Below are 22454 nucleotides of genomic sequence, written 5' to 3' on the forward strand. Positions count from 1 at the left end.
CTCAATGGGTTAAAGCCTCTGCCTTCAGCTCAGGTCATGATCCCAGGCATCGGGCTCTCTGCTCAGCACGGAGCCTGCTTTTCAGCCTACCTCTCTGCCTAGTTGTAATCACTCTCTCTCTCTCTCTCTCTCTCTCTCTGTCAAATAAATAAATAAATAAAACAAATAAACAAAAAAAACTTGTATACTCTCAAAAAAAAAAAAAAACCCACCAACTTTTTTATACTCTCAAAATTCTGTAACATAATATACATAATTTGGCCTTTTGTGATTTTAACATTCTTTTAAAGATTTAATTCTTAAGTAATCTCTATACCCAATGTGGGGCTCAAACTCACGACCCCGAGATCAAGAGTCACACACTCTACTGACTGGGCCAGCTAGATAACCCCAGATTTTAACATTTTTTTAAACGAGACACATTAGTAGCCTGAAACTAGTATGAGTATATGTTACTAAAAAAGGAAACAAATATTTCATTATAAACACTAATCCTAAAAGATTTCACACCCACATTCTAAAATCTAATTAGATTAATTTCCTAGGACATTCATGTATTCTTGGTAGCTTGCAATTTTTAAGTGTCAAAATAAAGCCTTGTTTTTCAGTGTGGGCGGTGTTGATGAAACAAGTATGAGTAATACTTGCAGGAAACACAATATTAGCTTTAGCTAGGAAGTGGGTGATCCTTGAATAGTCCTCCAGAGAGCATTTTCCGTGTTGCACAGATGTAAAGCACAAGTTATATTATAAGGTAAGCACAGACATGTACAAGACTCCGTCAGAGTGCCTGAAGTACAGTGTTACTGACCAAAAATGCTATTTACACAAATTTTCAGGTTTATGTCTAGATAAAGTGAAGTCAACAAGCTGATGAGGGAACCGAGACTGCCAGAGCTCCCATTTTTGCTTTCTATCTACTAACCAGAAAAGGTGGTGCCAAGCCCATGTAATGACAAGGCAGGGATGACAGAATTAAACTCCATTTAGCCTATCTTTCTTCTAAGGCCGTTCTGCTCCACTCACCACAGATCTGGCAGTTATGAACATCTCTCTCCCCTGTTGGTCTGGCTATGTTTTATCCCAAGTGGAAATCTCTGAATGCTTAAGGACAAAGGCGAAGAGCTAGGAGTCCTTGCGAATTCTGCCCTACATTTCGCATCCTGCATTCTCATTTCCTAAACTGGGAACTATTAAGTCAATTACTCCAAGATTAAGAAAGAATCAGTAATGCCTGGTTTACAATTTTAACTCAGTGTAAAGTGTTCTTCTATCAAGCACACTCATACTCAGCCGGCATCAGCACCATGAACCTCAGGGGAGATAAGTCTTCAAGCCTTACTTTAAAAGTGAAAAAGGGGGGGTGCCTGGGTGGCTCAGTGGGTTACAGCCTCTGCCTTCGGCTCAGGTCATGATCCCAGGGTCCTGGCATCAAGCCCCACATCGAGCCCCTAATCGGGCTCTCTGCTCAGCAGGAAGCCTGCTTCCTCCTCTCTCTGCCTGGCTCTCTGCCTATTTGCAATCTCTCTGTCAAATAAATAAATAAAATCTTTAAAAAAAGAAAAATAAAAATAAACAAATAAAAATAAAAGTGAAAAAGTTACCTGACTGTGCGTATTTGCGGGCAGGAGGTATATGGGAAATCTCTATACCTTCCACCTAATTTTGCTGTGAAACTAAAATGGCTCTAAAAAATAAAGTCTATTTAATATATATATTAATATATATATTTAATATATTTAATAGAAGTACTATTTTCTTAAAAAAAGATGCCTAAAGTTATCAAAAATGTTTACGACTGCAAAAGGGCAAAAAGGTGTTAAAATTACCCTCCCACTTTAAAAAAAGCAAATGTTAAAAGGGGAAAAAAGATCCATTCATTTATTCAATAAATATTTACTGAATTCCTACTATGAGTCAGGCGTTGTTCTCAGTACAGTTGGTAGATAACTCTTTTCACGGCTGCCTCTACAAAGTGCACCCCACCATCAGTATCGCCACATTCAACATACTGTGAAATGTACATTGCATGCCTGGCATTGCCTTAGAAACTCAGGTTAAAAAATCTCGCTGCTTGCTTTCTTGCTTTTGAGATTTGGGGTGACTCCGTTTCTTATTAGCACCAAAGTAAAGCCATGAAGATAGCAGAGAGGACACTGGGAGACCACAAAACTGGGTTCTGTCATTTAGTCATTTGTTAGCGGCAAAGATTAGAATAATTATGAGGAAAGCTAAAATTTCCAGTGGGTTTATTTATACTTTGCATTAATGAGCAAGTGAATAAAAAGCTGAAGTGATACTTCAGTAACTTGTCACTTCCCTTTACGAAGTAAGTAAGTAACAAAAAACATTCAAATGTGAGAAATTTTTGCTTGGCCATTTCTCCAACGATCAGTCACAACTTCAACAAGCCAGTGCAATCAATTTACACTATTAACATAACTTTTTTTTTTAAGATTTTATTTATTTATTTGTCAGAGAGAGAGAGCACAAGAAGGGGTAACGGCAGGCAGAGCAGACAGAGAGAGAAGCAAACTCCTCGTTGAACAAGGAGCCCGATGTGATACTCGATCCCAGAACCCTTGAGACCAGGACCTGGGCGGAAGGCAGATGCTTAACCAACTGAGCCACCAGGTGTCCCTAACATTACCTTTTGTAACAAAGGCTTGAGTAAATGCAGTTTGGTTAATCTCAGAAACATAAATCTCTCTCCTGACTCTGATTTTGCAGACTAGAGTTAAAACCTACTTTATATTCTTCCACCAAAATAAGTAGATATCCTTCAATGTATATGACATGAGTTGACCAGTATCTTGCATACAGTAATTGTTCAATTAAAAAATTAAGAATTTATTAAAAGGGAATAATATGCAGTGGGGTGGGGGGCCCTGTGTGGTTCAGCCAGTAGAGCATGCAACGTGATCTTGGGTTGTGAATTTGAGCCCCGTGTGTGATGTGGGTTAACTTAAAAATTTTAAAAAAATAAAATAAAAAATTAAAAACCACAAAAAATAAAAATTTAAGAGTTGTACAGAAACTACTTAATTATATCCTAATCACTTTAAAACAGCCATTTGTGGGATGCCTGGGTGGCTCAGTTGGTTGGACGACTGCCTTCACCTCAGGTCATGAACCCGGTGTCACGGGATCGAGTCCCGCATTGGGCTCCCAGCTCCACGGGGAGTCTGCTTCTCCCTCTGACCTTCTCCTCGCTCATGTTCTCTCTCACAAATAAATAAATAAAATCTTAAAAAAAAAAAACACAGCCATTTGTTATGAACTTCTGATACAAAAATAGAAAGCCACCATTTAAATACAAGCTAATCCAATAAAGTTATTATAAATTACGGGTTTGAGTTCATTTTTATAGTGGTATGATAACTTCCTGACATTTCATGATTTGTCAAAGTTTCCTGGAATATGAAAGTGTAACCCTACAGAGAGGTGTTTAAAAAAAAAGAGAGAGAGAAAGGATTTTGTTTGTTTGTTTTAAAGATTTCTTTTATTTATTACAGAGAGATAGTGAGAGAAGGAACACAAGTATGGGAGAGCTGGAGAGGGAGAAGCAAGCCCCCCAACGACTGGGGAGCCCGACATGGGGTTCGATCCCAGGATGCCAGGATCATGACCCGAGCCTAAGGCAGACACCCAACAACTGGGCCACCCAGGCGCCCCAGAAAGAAAAGCTGTACTTCACCTAAAGGAGGACGTGCATTGAAAGCAGGCCTAGCAAGCGTAATGTGCCCATTAGAAACCCATGGGTCTTAAAAGCCTGTGCTGATCTTGACTAAAGCCCTAAAAAAATGTGTAAAACCTGGTGTTACTTGCGAAGGTCTATGAAGCCACCTGTTACAAATAACTCAGGCCCATCCAAACCATAGCGCGGCTTCCCCCCACCTAGAAACATAATTCTACCAACTTGGGCTTTGCAACCTATCGTTATCTCATTACCCACGTGCATGAGTCCAAGCCACCATTCAGGGAAAACCCTCAATGACTGCTCTCCGCTGGGCCGTCTGGCGCTGCCCAACAGGACACTTCACCCAGTCTCTTACCACCGAAGCACAGGAAGCTTCTTTTTCAGAATCCTTCATTATGCCAATTTTTTAAAAAACCTCAAATACTGATAAAAGAAAGCAGCAGAAAAGAGACATTTTGTTGCCCTTAAATCTCTTAGCATTTCACTCTATAACTCGAATACTGCACTTCTTTTGCTAGTGCAAATAATGTGTTTATTCCTTTCCCCTTATTAAACTATAAACCACTCAAGCCCAAAAGCTCCTACTCTAGTGAAATGCTTTTTCACACACCCCCTCCTTAGAAATCTTTTCCACTCACTTTTATTGTAGAACATTCCAAGCATACACAGTAGAAAGCACCCCATCATGAGCCCTTCTACGCCCATCACCCAGCTTCAACAAGCACCAACTCCTCACCACGCCTGTTTGCCAACATCCCTACCCCCATTTATTTTGAACCAAATCAAGACTTCGTATCATACATCACAGATATTTCAGTTCCTATTTATTTTCAACAACATTGTCCTTGCTTCCCCACCCCCACCTCTGCGGGCCCCCTAAAAGAAGTACACAGAACAATGCAGGTGATTAGAGCTGTTCTTTTCTTCCCACAGCTACCTTCTCTTTCCCCATCACCTTTTATGCCACTTGCTAACATCCCTGGGATGTCCACGTTGTACTCAGCCCCTTTAACCCTGCCTATTGCACTTAAAAAATACTGTATTTTTTCCTCCATGGCCCTTTCTCTCGTTTGAACAAGCGAAGAGAGAGCGGGCCAGGATTTCTCTTATCTGGATAAAATTTACTTCTGATTTGCTAAATCAGATAAGCTAAAAAGAGCCAAAGAGAGTGGAAAAGGAATGGAAGAGGAAAAAACACTGCACTTAAATGATAGACTTTGCCTAAGATGTACAAATACTGAAAACCATCAGTTATTTTCTTTTAAAAATGAGTATTTGTAAACATCAGCTGAAATCTTGAGTCCTTTTAGACAAGAAGATGTTTAGAGAATAAATCACTAATTTAAGGGAGCTTTTGCCTTCAGGATTTTGGGGTCAATGACAGTAGCTGTTTCTGAGCCTAAGAAACGGTTATGTAAAAACAATTAAAGCCAAAAAAAAAAAAAAAAAAAAAATTAAGGGAGGATGCGCTCTGTTTCTATAGCTGCTCTAACCTTGTTTTATTTTGACGGGAGATTTCTTGGCCTCAGCTCAGACAGCAACCACCACCCCACACTTTCTCCTCCACACCCTTTACAAATGGAATTCCGAAAGGAGGCACTTTTTGAGTTCATCATGGGAAATGGCTCATCTTGAGAACATTTCAGAGCAATGACTGAGAGATTTCATCCACTCCTCTCCCCGGACGCCGCACTGCCCATCTCTTTCCCAGGGATTTCCCCGGGAATCCAAGGGAAAGGCAGAGAAACAAGCTCCATGCCACCAGCCACAGCCTCTCCTCCCCGGGGAGGCCTGTGCACTGCCTCGGCATCCCCTGGTCGCCCGGCTCCGGGGAGAGAGCTTCCAGCAAGAGGTTCCAGACACGGCGCGTCTTGTTTACCCACCCGCAGTCCCAGGTTAAGGATCCCAGAGGGCTCCCCTCGCCGCCAACCTTCCCCATTTTAAACTGTTTCCTCTGAGCAGTTAAAAGAATGATTTCTCCCGCGAAGCCTCCCCCTGAACAGGGTCACACAAGCTCTCCCCCTAACTCGGATCACTCTCCCCTCCAGGCCAAACGCCGCAGTCCCCGCCGCAAATCCAGGATCTGAGCTGCTCGTCTAGAACTACAAGTGCGCCCCGCGCCGCCACAGGTCAAAAGTCCTCGCTTCTAGAGGGAAGACACCACTTCTCGCCCCTGCACCCCAAAACCCAAGACCTGAGACCCGGCCGGGCCGAGGACGCCCCGCCCCCGAGAGGAGCACCGCCGCCGGGGGGAACAGCCCTAGGCAGTCGCGGCTGGGGCGCCCGAACAAATAACGCAGCCGGGAAAATCCGAGGGCCTCCACGCCCCCCTCGGAGCTGGTCAGCCGCGCGATGGTTACTCGCCCCGAGGGATTAAGGTTGCTCTTTCCACACACCACACTGGCCTCGGGGCGCCGGGGAGAGGGAGGCCGGCCCGCGCCCTCTGCCCCGGCCGCCCGGGGGACCCAGATCCGCGCCCCCTCCTCGGGCCGCGGGGGGACTCAGATCTGCACCTCCAGCCGAGCCCGCCGGAGTGGGGGGGACCCGGACGCCAACCCAAGCACCGGGGCTGGGGGGGGGGGCACAGGTCCGTGCCCCCTTGCCCGGGCCGCCCGGGACTCAGATCCGCGCCCCCAGATCAGGCCGCCGAGAAGCCCCAGGTCTGCGCCCCCTCCTCCGGCCGCCGGGGGGGACCCGGATCCGTGCCCCCTCCTCCGGCGGCCAAGTACTGAGACCAGCTCCCCTCGCCTCGGAAGGGCGAATCAGGCTTGCACCTCCTACTTGGGCCGAGGCCGACGAGGGGCACCCAGCCCCCCCCCCGTCTCCTCCGCAGGCCTCGGGGACCCCGACCAGGGCGCCATCGCCTCCACCGAGGCAGCCCGGCCCGCGCGCCCCCTGACCAGGCGCGCCAGGCACCTTCCCCCCAGCCCGGCGGGCCCGGCCCCTCACTTACCCAGAGCTCGGTGCCCCAGCTCATGGTGCAGGGGGCGGGAAGGGGCGCGCCGCGCGGCAGGCGCGGCTCTCGGGTCCCCCTCCCCGGCGGTCCCCTCGCCCCTTGAGATCCCCGCGATCGAGGAAAGCCCGGCACGCGCGCGGCCGCTGCCTCCTCTGGCTCGCCGCTCCTCGCCGTGGGTCTCCTCAGCCGCTCCTCCTCCCCGTCGCTCCTCAGCAAAATGGCCCGAGGAAGCAGCCGCCGCGGCCGCCGCAGCGCCCGCCAGCCCGCCCCACACCCGGAGAGCGAGGGGTGGGGGAAGCGAGGGAGGGGCGGTGGGAAGGGGCGGGGCCGCGCCGGGGGCGGGGCCGCCCTGACAGCTCGCGCACGCGCGCGCCCCGCCCCCTCCCCCGGCCCACCCTCCTCCTGGGCGCCCTCCAGCCTGTCCGCCCCGCCCGGGGGTCCAGAAGGACGCAGAGAGGGAGGCGGGAGGGCGTCCGGGACCGGGAACCGGGAGAATTGTCCCCGCCGACTTTATCATTAGCGACCACGCTCTCTGCTCTTAGAACCACCCCTCGCCTTTGAACGAAGCCGGCCCCTGTTATTACCGGTGCTCTACCGAGGCCTGAGGTTGCTCCCCTGCGCCAAGCACCAATTTGGACTTAAGGACAATACTTTCCCTTGGCACCCATTCGAGCCGATCAGAGTTCGCTCGGGATGCTCTTTCCCCAGCGCCCAGCAGCCGCGGAGGCACAAGGTGACCTGCAGACTTGCGCTTTGGGAGTGGGGCCTGGTTTGGTGATGCCGTGGAGGATACAGATAGGGAGGGACGTCGAGGCCAAGAGCGACCAAGCCGCTCTGAGTGGCTGGGGAAGGAACGCGGGGCTTACAAGCAGTGATTTTCGATCTCTGAAACCAGTGTTTCCCAACTTGTTCAGCCAAGAAACGCTCAGACGTGAAATCACGTTGCCGCTTAGTGGGAAAAACGCTGGGTCCACAGTTAACGCGTTGGGTTCCAATCCAGACTCCCGCATGCACTACCTGGGTGGCCTCAGACAATGACTCCACCTCTCTCGAGAAGCTCAGAGCACCCCCGTCTGCCACATGGAGGTGATAACTGTCCATCTTACCCTGTGCTGGTGAGGATCAGGAGATGAACACCTATTACCCGGAACTTGGTTGGGAAACAGCAGACTTCTTTTTTTCTTTTCAAGATTTTATTTTTAAGTAATCTCCACACCCATAGTGGGGCCCGAACTTACAGCCGAGATCAAAAGTTGCAAGCTCCCACAATTGAGCCAGCCAAGCTCCTCCTGACTTGATTTTTAGGTAGATACTCTCCTTTTCTTTCTCTGTGTTCCAAAGGTCTACACAAATATTCCCAAGAAGCTATGTTGAATCATTGGGTCCTTTCTCCTGCACTTTTCTCTCTTATTTAATACTGCAGGCTTTTCTAGGTAACTTTGAACTAAAATGGGCCCCACTTTACAAATACTGCACAATGATATATCTCTCCAATACCCACCCACCCCCAACCAGCAGCCTCAACAAGTTTACATTCTCCACCATGAAAGGGTGGAGCTGAAAACCCTTGCAGATAAACCAACAAGTCTACTTCCTTTGTTGGACACAGTTAACAATAAATTTAAACTGTCAAAACTGTTTTGGTCTTCTCTGAGTTACAAGCGCCCCCTACTCATTTGTTTTTAGTGTGTGTGTTTAAATATTTTGCTCTCACTGTTAACCAGCTGAGAATTCTTTACTCCGAAGCCTACTAGACTATAACAATCAGGATCACCCCCTACTTACTCCCAAGGCCGATTAATAGCCAGAGTGAGTTGGAGGGCTTAGAATTTCAAACAATGCCTCACAATTTAGTTTGCTATTTGGAAATGGTAAGTGAAATGCAGGTTAACTTACAAGACCTTGCTCAGTAATCAACTCAATTTTCCTTCCTGCCAATGCTTAAATATTTTCCTAGACAAATACAATGATCTAATCTTGACTGAGTTCTTGGAGACTTCTCAAAATCAGAGTGACCAGTTGTGAAAATATGTTATGCTCTAAAGAAGGTAAAGAGGAGGAAGGGACAGCAGAAGGAAAAAAGGCCACATGACAGTGAAACCTTTTAAGGTGAGTAAGCAGGAAATAGTTATAGGAACCCATTAAAAGTCACAGTAGCAGGGACGCCTGGGTGGCTCAGTTGGTTGAGCAGCTGCCTTCGGCTCAGGTCATGATCCCAGCGTCCTGGGATCGAGTCCCACATCGGGCTCCTTGCTCGGCGGGGAGCCTGCTTCTCCCTCTGCCTCTAGCCTGCCACTCTGTCTGCCTGTGCTTGCGCTCTGTATCTGTAGCAGAAGTAACCGAAACCAGGTTAACTAGACCACACTGCAAATATCTTTAACCTTATTAGGTTTGGCCAGTAACCTGGAAAAGGTTTGAAAATGTCAAAATCTTCCAGAAAAGAGAGAGAGAGAGGAAAGGAAAAAGGCACCACTGATTTCAAAGGCAATGGAAACAAATGCAGTTCAGGATAAAGAGAACCCAGCAGGGGTGCCTGGGTGGCTCAGTGGGTTAAGCCTCTGCCTTTGGCTCAGGTCATGATCCCAGGGTCCTAGGATTGAGCCCGCATCTGGTTCTCTGCTCAGCAGGGATTCTGCTTCCCACCCCTCCTCCCCGCAAACCCTCTTCTGCCTGCCTCTGTACTTGTGATCTCTGTCTGTCAAATAAATAAATGAAATCTTTAAAAAAACATAAAGTATTAAAAAAAAAGAGAGAACCCAGCAGAAAAAAATTTAAAATGATAAAATACAGTACAATATTTTCCAACAACTAAATCCACTTCCATTTCTCTTATGGTGAAGGAATAATTCTAAGACAAAGAATTCTCACTATGAACAAATCACTGTGACGTAACCTACTTAGTAATCCATATTCACAAGGGGTATTCTGAACTCTGTATGTAAGTGCGTGAATTACACAGGTCAGTTGGGGTTAAGCCAACCTGATTCACCTCTCAGGAACAGTTGAAGAACACTGATTTACAAAGTTCTGATCTCGGTGGGTGACTATATAAATTTTCGTCAGAAGGTGCGACTGCATGGACATTATTAGAGACCCTAGACAGGTCGCTATGTAGTTAGAGGCCAAGAATTCTACTAGGGTTCTTAACAATTCTAATGCTGCTAGCAAATAATAAACATCTCATTCAGGACCTTTGACGTATAGGTCTCTATCTTATCCATTTTACAGGAGATACGTTTTGTAACTGTTAAATCAAGATTTTAGTGTCCCATTACTTACTAGATGTGTGTGTGTGTGACCTTTGTAAGTTAACTTAAACCAAGCTTCTGGCTCCTCAGTGGTAAAACAGGGACCTCGTGGGTTGTCCTGAGGCTGAATGAAGCAGCTGGCAGCGCGCACCGGCTTTGGTGATAGCGGACTGGGAGAGCCTTGCACGGAAAGCTGGAGAGCTCTAAAAAATGGAAATAATGCTACTTACTTCCGAGTCATGGAGATTTGTAGTAGCACTTTGAAGATTAAAGAATATATGTAAAATACTTAGCACACAAGGGCCCCAATATTGGGTCCTCTTCCTTTCCTCTTGTTTTCTGGGGGATTTTTACTTGTTTTATCAAGGAACACAATCCTCGACGCACTTCTAATGTGGCAAAGTGGCTCGCCTGAGCTACAATTGATTGGTTGTCTGTTGCTGAAGTACTATTCATAAGGAACCTCTCGGGATTTTTTTTTCCCCCTTTAAAATAGCTTCCGCTAGTTTCTAGCTTAAAATTCACCATTTGTTTAGCATTCAGACTTCTCACTAAGGACCCAAGAAAGCAGTCAAGTGGAAAAAGTTGGAGTGGGATAAAAGTAGCTACTCTAGGGTGAGTAGAATCTTAAATGCAACCAATTTTTGTACCTGATTGTGGAATTCCCCTGAAGGTCTATGGAGATGTGCATGAAATCAGGAAAAACCAGCTGTCCTGCGGCTAAGCAAGTTACACACTGTGCCACCAAATGGAGGGGAAGTGAACTTGATGCTTTTCTCCGACTCACAGGATTTAAGACATGCCAGGGCCTAGTTTTTCCAAGGTGGCTGTCTTCGAGAAGATTCCATGGGCTTCCCCCATGGCCCAAGAAACAACGTTTCAAGTCAAAGAATGAAAGTGATATTTCACATGTGAACGTGTGGCCAGTCACCAATTTCACCTCTGGTTCTTCACACATTGTTTACAGAGGTTTTTGGTCTGAAATATCAACTCTTTTGATAAAAATAAATGACAATTATACCTTATTACAATCACCAAATATTAACTCACTCATTTCCAGAAGGTTTCTGGAAATTTCTAAACTAGTATCAAATGTCATTAATAGTACTAGGTTCAAACTATAAATTCAACTACTAGTGGCAAACTTTAGTGGATCTTGCAAAGTTAGAGGAAATGTAAAAATAAATAGACTTGACTAAGAGAGCGAGGTTAAAAGTCAGGTTTAGGAGAAGAGTCTTTCCAGCTCCTCCAGGTTTTTTCAGTCGATACCTAGAAGTTTAATATCCCTTTGAAAATGGTGCCAGGGAGAAGCAGGCATAACTTGTTCTGTTACTCAACATGTCTGTTTCCAGTTACAGCATCATGATTATGCAAATAATCTTTTCTTGAAACTCTGAAATTATGTGCCTAAATATAATTGCCAAGATAGTTTTCACCAAATTTGAAAAGTAATTGTCTAAAACCCACTTCACTTTAAGTCTTTATTTTTTTTAAAGATTTTATTTATTGGAGAGACAGAGATCACAAGTAGGCAGAGAGGCAGGCAGAGAGAGGGGTGGTAGGGGAGGCAGACTACCACCTGAGCAGAAAAGCCCGATGTGGGGCTTGATCCCAGGACCCTGAGACCATGAACTGAACCAAAGGCAGAGGCTTAACCCACTGAGCCACCAGGCGCCCCTCATTTTAAGTCTTTGTAACTAGTGTTCCCTTTCTTCTCTCAATTTCAAACAAATGACTGGCACAATATAGCTCTGAAATACCTGAAGGAAGCGATTCCTTACAAACTTCTGGATAGATACCATTGGTATGTAATAACCCCTGTGAAGGTCACATAGTAACTCCCAAGGGAAAAGAAGCAAAGAATAAGGGGCGCCTGGGGGGCTCAGTGGGTGAAGCCTCTGCCTTCGGCTCAGGTCATGATCTCAGGGTCCTGGGATCGAGCCCCACATCTGCGGGGGTGGGGGGGTCTCTGCTCAGCAGGGAGCCTGCTTCCCCCCCCTCTCTGCCTGCCTCTGATCTCTGTCAAATAAATAAAGTCTTAAAAAAAAAAAAAAAGAATAAGAACCCAACTTTAAGCCCTTGTAAAACTGTTTCCCAGAAACTAAAAGACAAAAGCTTTCTATTTTGTAAACTATTTAAATGTTTCATGGCGGTTGTAACACTTAATGAAATTAAGACTCTTCCTAATCATTCCATTTTTAGAAGCCTATTAGTATATTCGAGTTGAAAACCAAGAGTCTCAAAAATGGCACCTTGCTTTAAAAAGTAAACAACAGAAATACTCCAAAGCATTGCAGACTGCCTTTGAAAATGAAACTGCAATTAAAAATCACCTTTTCTTTGAACAACTACTTTCACAGTGAAGTGAGAATCAGCTATCTTTGAAATCTCTCGATGCCAAAAAGAAAGTACCACTTATGTTCCTACTATGTTCTCTCATTTTGCTGATTTTTTTTTATTTATTTGATAGAGATCACAAGTAGGCAGAGAGGCAGGTAGAGAGAGAGGGAAGAAGCTCTCTGCTCTGCAGGGAGCCTGATGCGGGGCTCGATCCCAGGACCCTGAGATCATGACCTGAGCTGAAGGCAGAGGCTTTAACCCACTGAGCCACCCAGGCACCCCTCATTTTGCTGATTTTTAAAGTGCCTTCTGAAATTATTTCTAACATTTATTTTTTTAAGATTTTATTTATTTATTTATTGACAGAGAGAGAAACTTCAAGAGAGGAAACATAAGCAGGGGGAGTCAGATGGAAGAAGCAGGCTTCCCACTGAGCAGACACCCTGGATGCTGGGCTCAGTCCCAGGACCCTGGGATCATGATCTAAGCCAAAGGCAGATGCTTAATGAATGAGTCATCCAGGTGCTCCTAGCATTTCACTTAATAACACATTGGTCACTTATATTCTGGGATTTTAATCTTTTAAAAGATTAGAAATGGTAAGACTTAGAAAACCTTGCAAGCTATAGTACGAGATGCACAGACCCAGGTCTGAAGCAGAGGAGGTTGGAGTTCTGGTTCTAAAGATACTTGCAGAAGATTAACAACTAGGTGTATGATCTTGACCAAGTCATTTCAGTGCCTTGGATTTGTATTCAAATTTGCTAAACAGCTAGATGTATCTGTTGATTATCTAAGAACCCTTCGAGCCTAATATGCAAATGATTTTTTTATAACAACACAGGACAGAGATGAAAACTGGGCTTTGCGGTTGGGGCCTGAATGAGCGGTCCATCTGGGTCATTTATAAATAAGCAGAGGCCCTGGAATAAAGTAATCTAACCCACCCTCATCCTTTAAAAAAGGGAATAAAAATAGATACCTTATAAGGTTTTTGTGACATTAAAAGAGATAATGTATATATAAAGTACTGAGCAGAATAGTTGGAAATTCAGTCACTTGATAACTAAATTTAACTACTATCATCTTGGATTCTTAAAGTAATGGTTTCTCGTTCTGTTTCTTTGTCTGTAAAATGACGCAGTAAGATCAGATAAAAATTCTGTTCAGAGATGTAAGATTAGTATGTATATAACAGAGGGCCAAAGATCAGAGGTTGGAGAAAGAAGAGATATGCTTCCCCAACTAGTAAACAGTGCCTCCGTCTTCCTGGCTCCACCTTAGTGCCCTACTTTCGTCCTTACAGAGGGTGTGACAGAATCTGTACCAGTGTTTTATTCAAGGGAGGAATTCAGATTCATGATTTCACCAAAATTGCACACAGCTAAAAAAAAAAAAAAAAAATCGAGTTCCCTGACTCCCTCCCTCATTCTTCCTTTCCCTATTCTGTATTTTCCCGACTGATTTTTTTTTTTTTCCAACCTGAGTGCAGCCCATTAGGGCTATTAAAATATATTAAATATTAAAATATGTTAATTTCATTTCCTAGTTCCAATGAACACGTCCAGAATGGTATTCCGTCATACAACACACTCGTGGTTTTTTACTTTCTCCTTTTTCACTGGATTGATTTCACACCAGGAACATGCATCGCTTCTACGGCAAGCTAAAACACAATTTAAAAACAAAACCTGGGGGCGCCTGGGTGGCTCAGTGGGTTAAGCCGCTGCCTTCGGCTCAGGTCATGATCTCGGGATCCTGGGATCGAGCCCCGCATCGGGCTCTCTGCTCAGCGGGGAGCCTGCTTCCTCCTCTCTCTCTGTCTGCCTCTCTGCCTACTTGTGATCTCTCTCTGTCAAATAAATAAATAAAATCTTTAAAAAAAAATAAAAATAAAAACAAAACCTGGGGGCGCCTGGGTGGCTCAGTGGGTTACGCAGCTGCCTTCGGCTCAGGTCATGATCCCAGCGGATCAAGTCCCACATCGGGCTCCTTGCTTGGCAGGGAGCCTGCTTCTCCCTCTGACCCTGCCTGCCACTCTGTCCGCCTGTGCTCGCGCTCTCTCTCTCTCTCTCTCTGACAAATAAATAATAATAATTAAAAAAACGAAACCTGGCTAGTCTACTGGCGATTTTCATAAGCACGTTCTTCTGCAACTTCTTGACAAAGCGGTGATAGAAGGGACCCAATGACTGCCTTCGCTACTGAAGACCTCCCTATAAAAGATCTATCCCTATAAAGCCCACAGATTAGAAGCACGTAAAGTTTCCACACAGAATTCAGAGAAAAACGCGGAGACCCAGACTCTCGAGGTAATATGACGCAGCATTTAAAAGTTTCCTTTTGATTGTCAACCTGGAACAAACGACGTAACGTCTCAGAGCCTCAGTTTGCTTACCTGGAAAGTGGGGACAACGATCACACCTACCCCCTACCTCCCCAGATTGTTCCAAGGAGCAAATTCAGGAATGCACACAAAGGGTCTAGGTACCCGATAAGGGCTCAGTTAATCGTATTACCGCAACCATTTCGTCTGAAATTTTAGTGTGAGGTGCCCCAACAAAACCGAGGGACCTAGGACACGCCGGGAACTCGGTCATTTCCGCGGACTCAGCGCCGCTCCTGAAGCCGGTCCGCTCATCGGCCGCGCACGGTGCTGCGGCCACGGTGTCAGACTTCCCACCCGCAGAGAACGCGGATCCCCCCGCGGTCGCGGCCTCGCAGGCCCAAGGTCGCTTGCACAACTCTGCGGGGCTGACCAGAGGCCCCGCGAGCGGAGAGGGGGAGGAGCGTCCGGCTCGGCCACTGTTGCCACGGCAACCGCCACAAATTTCTCAAACATCTCCCCCATCACCACCGCCGCCGCGGGAAGGGCTCCACCCCTTCCGGCTAAACCGAAAGTCCTCACTGCGGAGGCCAAACTGAATGGCCCCACGGTAGCCACTTTCGGCCCCTCGGCCACTTCCCCGGCCTCACGCCCCAGGAAACAGCCCCTCAGGCACCGCACTGCCCGCCGCCGACCTCCTCTTCCAGGCCCTTCCGGGAGTCGCCGCCCTTTGCCCCCGGAAGTGGGCGGGAGAGGAAGCGGCTGGTGATGCTGGAACAACATGGCCGTCCCGGCGCCAGTCGGCCCCTCGGGCTCCCGCTGTCCTCCGCTGGTCGCCGGCGTCCGGCTGCTCCCACTGCTGGGGCTGCTGCAGCTGCTGGCTCAGCCCGGCCTGGGCCGCGTCCACCACCTGGCGCTCAAGGTGAGGCCGGCCAGGGCCGGCCAGGGGCGGCCAGGGCCGGGCGAGGGGCGGAGGCCGAGGCCTCTCTCCTGGGCTGGGGGCAACTTTGGCCCACGGTGGGGGGGTCTCTGAGCGATCGCCCTCACCCCTTTTTGCCCCCGACGCGGCCTCTCTCTGAGAGGGGTCTTCTGGGAACTGTGGGAATGACGGGGGTCCTCGGGCCGTCTGGAAGGGGCAGGAAGATTCGAGCTGAGCCTCAGAGGGGAAGGGGCTGAACTGCGGCGTTAATCCCCGAGATTGCGGAAGCCGCGCTTGCAGTCCCTGCTGGCTTCCCTAGGTTCCTAGCTGATAGCGACCAGCTCTTCCCCCTCCCTTTGCCCCTCTAACTTTTATCCCCGACTTCGCTTGTCGGCAGTGTCCACTTTTCATCCTCTTGTGCCCCTTGAAGGTATGCGCAGCCTTAGCCTCAGTTTCCCGGTGCGGCTTAGGGCGCCGTCTGGATTGATGAAAGCGGAAATCTCCAGGAGGAATTTCAAATCTTGCTGGAAATACACGACCGAGAATTTAAAACCAACATTAAAAATGTGTTTCTGATGAGAGAGCCTGCCCTCTTCTCCCTCACTCATGTCGTTGTCTGCCTAGGGAAGAGATTTATGATAGGCCTAGAATGATCCTTTGGATCTTACCTTGTAACTCACAGCTAACAGCCATCTAAGGCTAAAACGTGCCTCCAGGTGGTTCAGCAGGTTAATATATTTGGGGAGTAGAAAAGTAAGTCGTTATGACCCAAAGCCTTGTACGTGTTTTTCAAAATGTACAATTTTCTAAGAAGTTGTAGGATTATAGGAGGTCCGTCTTACTAAAACACATCACTTTAACAAACCATGGAGCATTGTATTTTGTGAAGGTAGAATTTAAAGAATATAGAATGCAGATTAAAAGGCCTGGCCAGACCCATGCACCAACTTTTGGTTCTCAGCTTTTGTTGTTTGTAAGTAAAAATTACCCTGATTAAAATGGTTCTTAAGTGCAGGGAGATAGGTGAGCCTTGACTCCTTTTGAGAATCTGTTGAAATATAGAACCTCTCCCCAGAGAAGTGCAGGTAGAAATGTAGACAAAACATTCTTGGGGAATTTCTGGGACTTTTTAATTCTACTGAAATTTACCCTGTGGCAAGGCTTATGACTCCAACTTAAGAACTGATTTTCAGAATGCTTTCACTTTATAGGTTAGGATCCTTAAATTATGTAGAGTAACTGAATTCATATAGGTTATAAATTAGAGACAAAGCTAGTAATAGGACACACTGGGCCATGTCTCTTGGCTCCCAATCCAGTGCTCTTTCTATATTTCTAGAATTAAAATGTCAGGTGGTCAGCATCATTGGGTAAATACTGACAGTGTTGGTAGAGATAAAAACATACATTGACCTCAGTGGTAGAAACACACTGAATTGGTGTAATTCTGGTACTTGCTTTCTTCCTGTTGTGCTAAATTTCTTAATGTTTTTCATCTGTGTACATATTTCATAAGTATAATGGTCGTCGTTCCATAGTAATACTGTAGTGATTTATTTTCTGTTAAAGTAAATATTCTTCCCCAAGGAAACAGAAGTCACCTGAAGGGAGCCCCTCAAAACAGCAGCATTAGATTGTCTTCACACAGAGCTTGAACTCACGACCCTGAGATCAAGAGTCAGACAGTTAGCCGACTGAGCCACCCAGGTGCCCCAGATTCCTTCTCTTTCTCTAGGCTCCGTTTCATAAAATACCTTATTGACGTACAGTTTACATTTCATGAAATTCATCCGTTTTAAGTGTACAGTTCAGTAAATTTGTTGAGTTGAGCAACTGTCACCACAGTCCAGCAGCAGAACGTTTTCATCCCCACCAAAAGATCCCTTGGGCTGGTTTGTGGTTCATTCCCATTCCCACGCCCAGCTCCAGGCAACCTCTAATCTCCTTTCTGACTCTATAGATTTGCCCTTTCTGGATATTTCATATACATGGAATCACACAATATGGGGTCTTTTGGGTCTTTTGAGGTTCATCCATGTGTACCAGGTATTGGTAACCCATTCCTTTTTTGTGGCTGAATACTATTTCATCATGTGGAGAGACCGCATTTTTTTCTTCTTGATTCACCGCATGATAATATTTGCGGTTTTTTTTTCCGTTTGTTGGCCATCGTGAATACTGCTACAGACATTCACATGTGTGTCTTTGCATGGACATGTGTTTTCTAGTTGTTAATTGGACTAGAGGCTTGATCATGTTCGGGATTGATTCTTTTGGCAAGACCACTTCGTAGTTAGTGCTGTGTTCTTGCACTGGAAGACATAGTGTCTGATTGTCTATCTTTCTGTCATGTTCATGTCCAGGGCTTACACTTTTGTGTTTATTAGTCTTTAGTCTTTCCAGGCTGCTGTAACAATACCGCAGATTGGGTAGCTTATAAACAACATAAATTTATTTTTTAGACTTCTGGAGGCTGGGGATTCCAATATGGGATTCTTGCTTTGTTGAGGGCCCTTTTCCTGGCTTATAGATGCTGTCTGCTTGCTATACCTTTACAGTGAAAGGGGTGAGGGATCTCTGTGGGGTTTCTCTTACAGAACACTAATACCTTTTTTTTTTTTAAAGATTTTATTTATTTATTTGACAGAGGGAAATCACAAGTAGGCAGAGAGGCAGGCAGAGAGAGAGGAAGGGAAGCAGGCCCCCTGCTGAGCAGAGAGCCCGATGTGGGACTCGATCCCAGGACCCTGGAATCATGACCCGAGCCGAAGGCAGCGGCTTAACCCACTGAGCCACCCAGGCGTCCCAGAACACTAATTCCTTTCATGAAGGCTCAGCCCTCATGACATAAGTTCCTCCCGAAGACCCCTACCTCCGAATACCATTATCTTTGGGGACTAGGATTTCAGCACATGGATTTGGGGGCAACACATACATTCAGACCGTAGCAGTTAGGCATTTGATCTGTAATTATGCTGTCTGGTGTCAAAATATAGGACCGTCTTGATTAAGTTAAATGTCTGTCATGTAGTAGATCTGGTTATATTTCTCAAATATGGCACAGGAAACAAAGGAAAAGTATCAAGTGCAAACAAGTGTTACTCCTTCGGCACTCCTGTGCTTAGGAAGCATAGACTGCTTGTGTTAGTCATGATCCCACGGGCCATCCAAGAGTGGGGGTTTCAGACCAGCAAAGCAAACAAGATGTGGCCCTCTATATTCTGAGTCTAGTATAGACTTCCTTCTTTTTTTTTTTTTTTTTTAAGATTTTATTTGTCAGAGAGCACAAGCATGGGGAGCGGCAGTCAGAGGAGGTACACATGAGCCTGGAGGTCGTGCTGAGATGTGTGGATTTTGCTTTGTGTGAGGAGAAACCTGCCTTGGTTTTTGGTATAACGGCACAGTTCCGTGGAGAAGGGACATTAAAGCGGAGACCTGGAGAGTGAGTAAGAACGTGCCAGGGTGTAGGAGTGGGGTGGGGTTGGACTGTGTGTGGAAGAGAAGGCACGAGAGATTGGTGTTCATTTGCTACTCCGACTTGCTACTCATCTGTAAAGTAGGAATGATGCTTGTTCTCTCACGGGGTAGTTACAAGGCTTAGGTACGTTTATGTAAAACATAACATGAGTAGTAAAACATAGCACTGAGTAGTAGAACCAACCAAATAGTAATCCATTTATTCCGCATTTATTAAATGCCTACTATGTGGGGGGCACTAGAAATGCAAAAATGAGACAGGCACAGAAACAAGTAGTTGTGTTCTGGGTTTTGTTGTTGTTTGTTTTCTCAGTAAACTCTCTGCCCAACGTGGAGCTTGAACTCACTGCCCTGAGATCAAGAGTCAACGTGCTGTAACAACTGAGCCAACCAGGCGCCCCTCTTTGGCCTGTTTTCTAATTGGGTTTTTTTATTGTTGAGTTTTGACAGTTCTTTATATATTCTAGATACTGTGTTTTTGTCAGATATGTGTTTTGTGCCCCAGAAACAAGTAGCTTTGTTACAGCATTGTGTTTTTAACAGTCATGCCCTGAAGTAGGTGGGGGTCAGGTGGGGGAAGGCAAAATCCCGAACATTTTCTAAGAGTGTAAGACAGGGAAGATTTTCTGTAAGAGGTAGCATCTGAGTTGAATCTCAAGACTTTACATGCTAGGAAGAGGAATTAGCTGAGAGAAGCATATGGAAAGAGATAGTCCAGTCAGAGTGGGCAGTCTCATGAGTGTGGCGGCAAGAAATAGTCCACTGTCGTGGTGTTGGTCGATAAGGAGTGAAGCACAGAGGTAGGCCATTATGGTATGTGAAGGCATTTGAATCCTGTCTGTAGCATTCAGGGAGCCACTGAAGTTTTTTTAGGTTGGGAGTGATTGTGTTTACATTTTCTTTTTTTTCCTATATTATATATATATATATATATATTTGTTTTTGTTTTAAAAGATTTTTTATTTCTTTATTTCACAGACAAAGATCATAAGTAGGCAGAGAGGTAGGCAGAGAGAGATGGAGAAGCAGGCTCCCTGCCAAGCAGAGAGCCTGATGTGGGCCTTGATCCCAGGACCCTGGGATCATGACCTGAGCCAGAAGCAGAGGCTTTAACCCACCGAGCCACCCAGGCGCCCTTATTTTGTATTGTTTTGAGAGAGTGTGTGTGTGAGCAGGGGCAGGGCAGGGGGAGAGGGAGAGAGAGAATCCCAAGCAGGCTTCATGCCCAGTACAGAGCCCAGTGTGGGGTTCAGTCTCACGACCCCAAGATCATGACCTGAGCTGAAATCAAGAGTCAGATGTTTAACCAGCTAAGCCACCCAGGCGCCCCTAGGTTGACATTTTTAAAAAATTAATTAATTTATTTTTTAAATAAACATATAGTGCATTTTTATCCCCAGGGGTACAGGTGTGTGAATTGCCAGGTTTACACATTTCACAGCACTGAGTTGACATTTTAGATAGGTTTCTGTGGACCGTTGATCAGGAGGGTAGGACTGGAAGCAAGTGATAAGCCAGTGATAGACGGGGTTTAGGTACAAGATTAGGACCTAAAGTAGGGCATTGTGCAGAGGAGGGAGAAGAGGGTACAGGCAACTAGCTTTTTTTTTTTTTTTTCCTTTTATAAGATTTATTTTAAATTTTTAAATTTAAGATTTTATTCTTAATTTTAAGGATAAGTTTTTTAAGATTTTATTCTTAAGTAATTTCTACCCCCAACATGAACTCAAACTCACAACCCTGAGATTCAGAGTCAGAGCTCTACCAGCTGAGCAAGCTGAGTGCCCTGACCACTAGCTATTTAGAAGGCAAATGATGGACAGACGTAGCGGTGAAGGAGGGGGTGGCATCTAGGTGGCTGGCAGAGGTTATGAAGGGAGATGCTTCTTCCACCACCTACCAGGCTGTAGGAGGACGACCAGATAATACTGTGAATGTGGCTTCATGGTTGGGAAGGGAGCAAAGGAGCAGGATGGCTATCTGTCCTCAGATTGCAAACATACGTTCCCACCCTCCTACTCACATTCATGGTGGAAGGATTAAGTTTGGGGATATAATTATCGAACTGCTCTATTTTGCGGGACGTGAGGGGCAGCTCCTGTGTAATTACCCATTAGCATAGCTGAATCACTCCTTTTCCTCTTATTAAACCAATGGAGTGAAGCATTGTTGTTTGGCTTGAGCACATGCTGCTCTAGGTAATTGGTGTGGCCAAAACACAGCAGGTTTCCATTTCGTTTGGGCATGGATAATGGGAACATATGGGTTGATCTGGGTCTTCGTCATTTTTCATACCTTTTCCTACCTTCTTTTATGCACCCAAGTGGCATAGTCTATAGCACTTTGAAGGTTATTTTAACACCAGTACCTGCCATTTGAGCTCGAAAGACTCCTAACCTCAGTGTTTGCTTTAAATGGTTCCTTACATGGACCTTTCAGGGTTTCATCTCTCTCTCTCTCTCTTTTTTTTTTTACAGATTTTATTTATTTATTTATTTATTTGAGAGAGAAAGATAAAGTGAGTGAGCGAGAGAGAGAGTGTGCGTGTGCACACAAGCAGGGGGAGGGGCAGAGGGAGAAGCAGACTCCCCACTGAGCAGGGAGCCCGCTCCAGGGCTCAATCCCAAGGTTCTGGGATCATCACCTGAGCGGAAGGCAGATGCCTAACTGACCAAGCCACCCAGGCACCCCTGATTTCTTCTAAGTACTACTGTGTATCAAGCATCCGGTCTTCAGCATGTGTGTATGAGCACCTAACAGGCCCTTATAAAAGTGACGACTCTTTGGTGGCATACGTGCTAGTTTGCTTTCTTCTGAAAATACTAGTGCAGAGGAATCAAATATCTGATCGCTAGAGTTTTTCATATAGTAGCCCTGGAAAAGTCTGCTGATTGTTTCGTCTTTTTCCCCCGACTTTTATTGCCCCTGCCCCTTGCCCTGCTGCTGTTAGACATTTTTGTTTCTTCTTTTTTCGTCTCCCTCATATGCAGTTTGCTACTTTTTTAACTAGTAGAAAAACACTTGGAGTCAAAAAATCTTGTCTGGACCAGCTAGTGGGTTTTCTTTTCCTTCACCTTTTTAGTTGAAGGATAAGACATATGTGGACCGGGTAATTAAGATTTAAATACTTCAGTGTGAATGATTAGGAAGATGGATATTTCTGTATCGATATCTACTGCATTGACTAGTGTACCTCCAAAAGTATTATCTACCCAGAACCTCAGAATGTGCCGTATTTGGAAATAGGCTGTTTGCAGAAGTAAGTAGTGAAGATTAGGTCATACTGGATTGGGGTGGGCCCTCCTTGCAAAATGACTGGTGTCCTTACAAGAAGAGACGCACCCAGGAAGGAAGAAGGCCATGTGAAGGCAGAAGCAGAGACCGGGGTGAGGCATCTGCACGCATAGCAGATCCATGGGTTGTCCGCAGCCACCAGAAGCTCAGAGGACACAGAGAAGGTTTTTCCTTAGAGCCTTTAGAGACATCTG

General features: G+C 45.8%; 2 protein-coding genes and 1 long non-coding RNA gene across 28 annotated transcripts in view; 2 read left to right on the forward strand and 1 right to left on the reverse strand.

Moving 5' to 3' along the window:
• The window catches only part of LOC309846678, a 76635-nt gene extending 73374 nt beyond the window's left edge, over positions 1–3261 (forward strand). The window contains exon 2 of the long non-coding RNA XR_014302075.1: positions 3071–3261. This is a non-coding gene — a long non-coding RNA (uncharacterized lncRNA). The remainder of the gene's footprint in view (positions 1–3070) is intronic.
• The window catches only part of FNBP1 (formin binding protein 1), a 144325-nt gene extending 137272 nt beyond the window's left edge, over positions 1–7053 (reverse strand). For 22 of the 24 annotated variants that reach the window (XM_082696009.1, XM_082696004.1, XM_082696003.1 and 19 more), the window contains exon 1: positions 6654–6950. In XM_082696009.1, coding sequence (XP_082552135.1) covers positions 6654–6677 — 24 coding nt within the window. In that variant the 5' untranslated portion in view covers positions 6678–6950. Of the gene's footprint in view, positions 1–6653 lie in introns of all 24 variants that reach the window. The other 2 variants (XM_082695997.1, XM_082696010.1) reach the window with 2 other exon arrangements.
• Positions 7054–15098: 8045 nt separating this feature from the next.
• GPR107 (G protein-coupled receptor 107) overlaps positions 15099–22454 on the forward strand; it is a 76525-nt gene continuing 69169 nt past the window's right edge. For all 3 annotated transcript variants that reach the window (XR_014302068.1, XR_014302069.1, XM_082696035.1), the window contains exon 1: positions 15099–15492. Coding sequence is in view for 1 of the 3 variants with exons in the window: in XM_082696035.1 (XP_082552161.1) it covers positions 15352–15492 (141 nt within the window). In the remaining 2 variants the exon portion in view is untranslated. The remainder of the gene's footprint in view (positions 15493–22454) is intronic.

Source organism: Mustela nivalis (assembly GCF_964662115.1).
Source record: "Mustela nivalis genome assembly, chromosome: 13".
NCBI classification, from domain to species: domain Eukaryota; kingdom Metazoa; phylum Chordata; class Mammalia; order Carnivora; family Mustelidae; genus Mustela; species Mustela nivalis.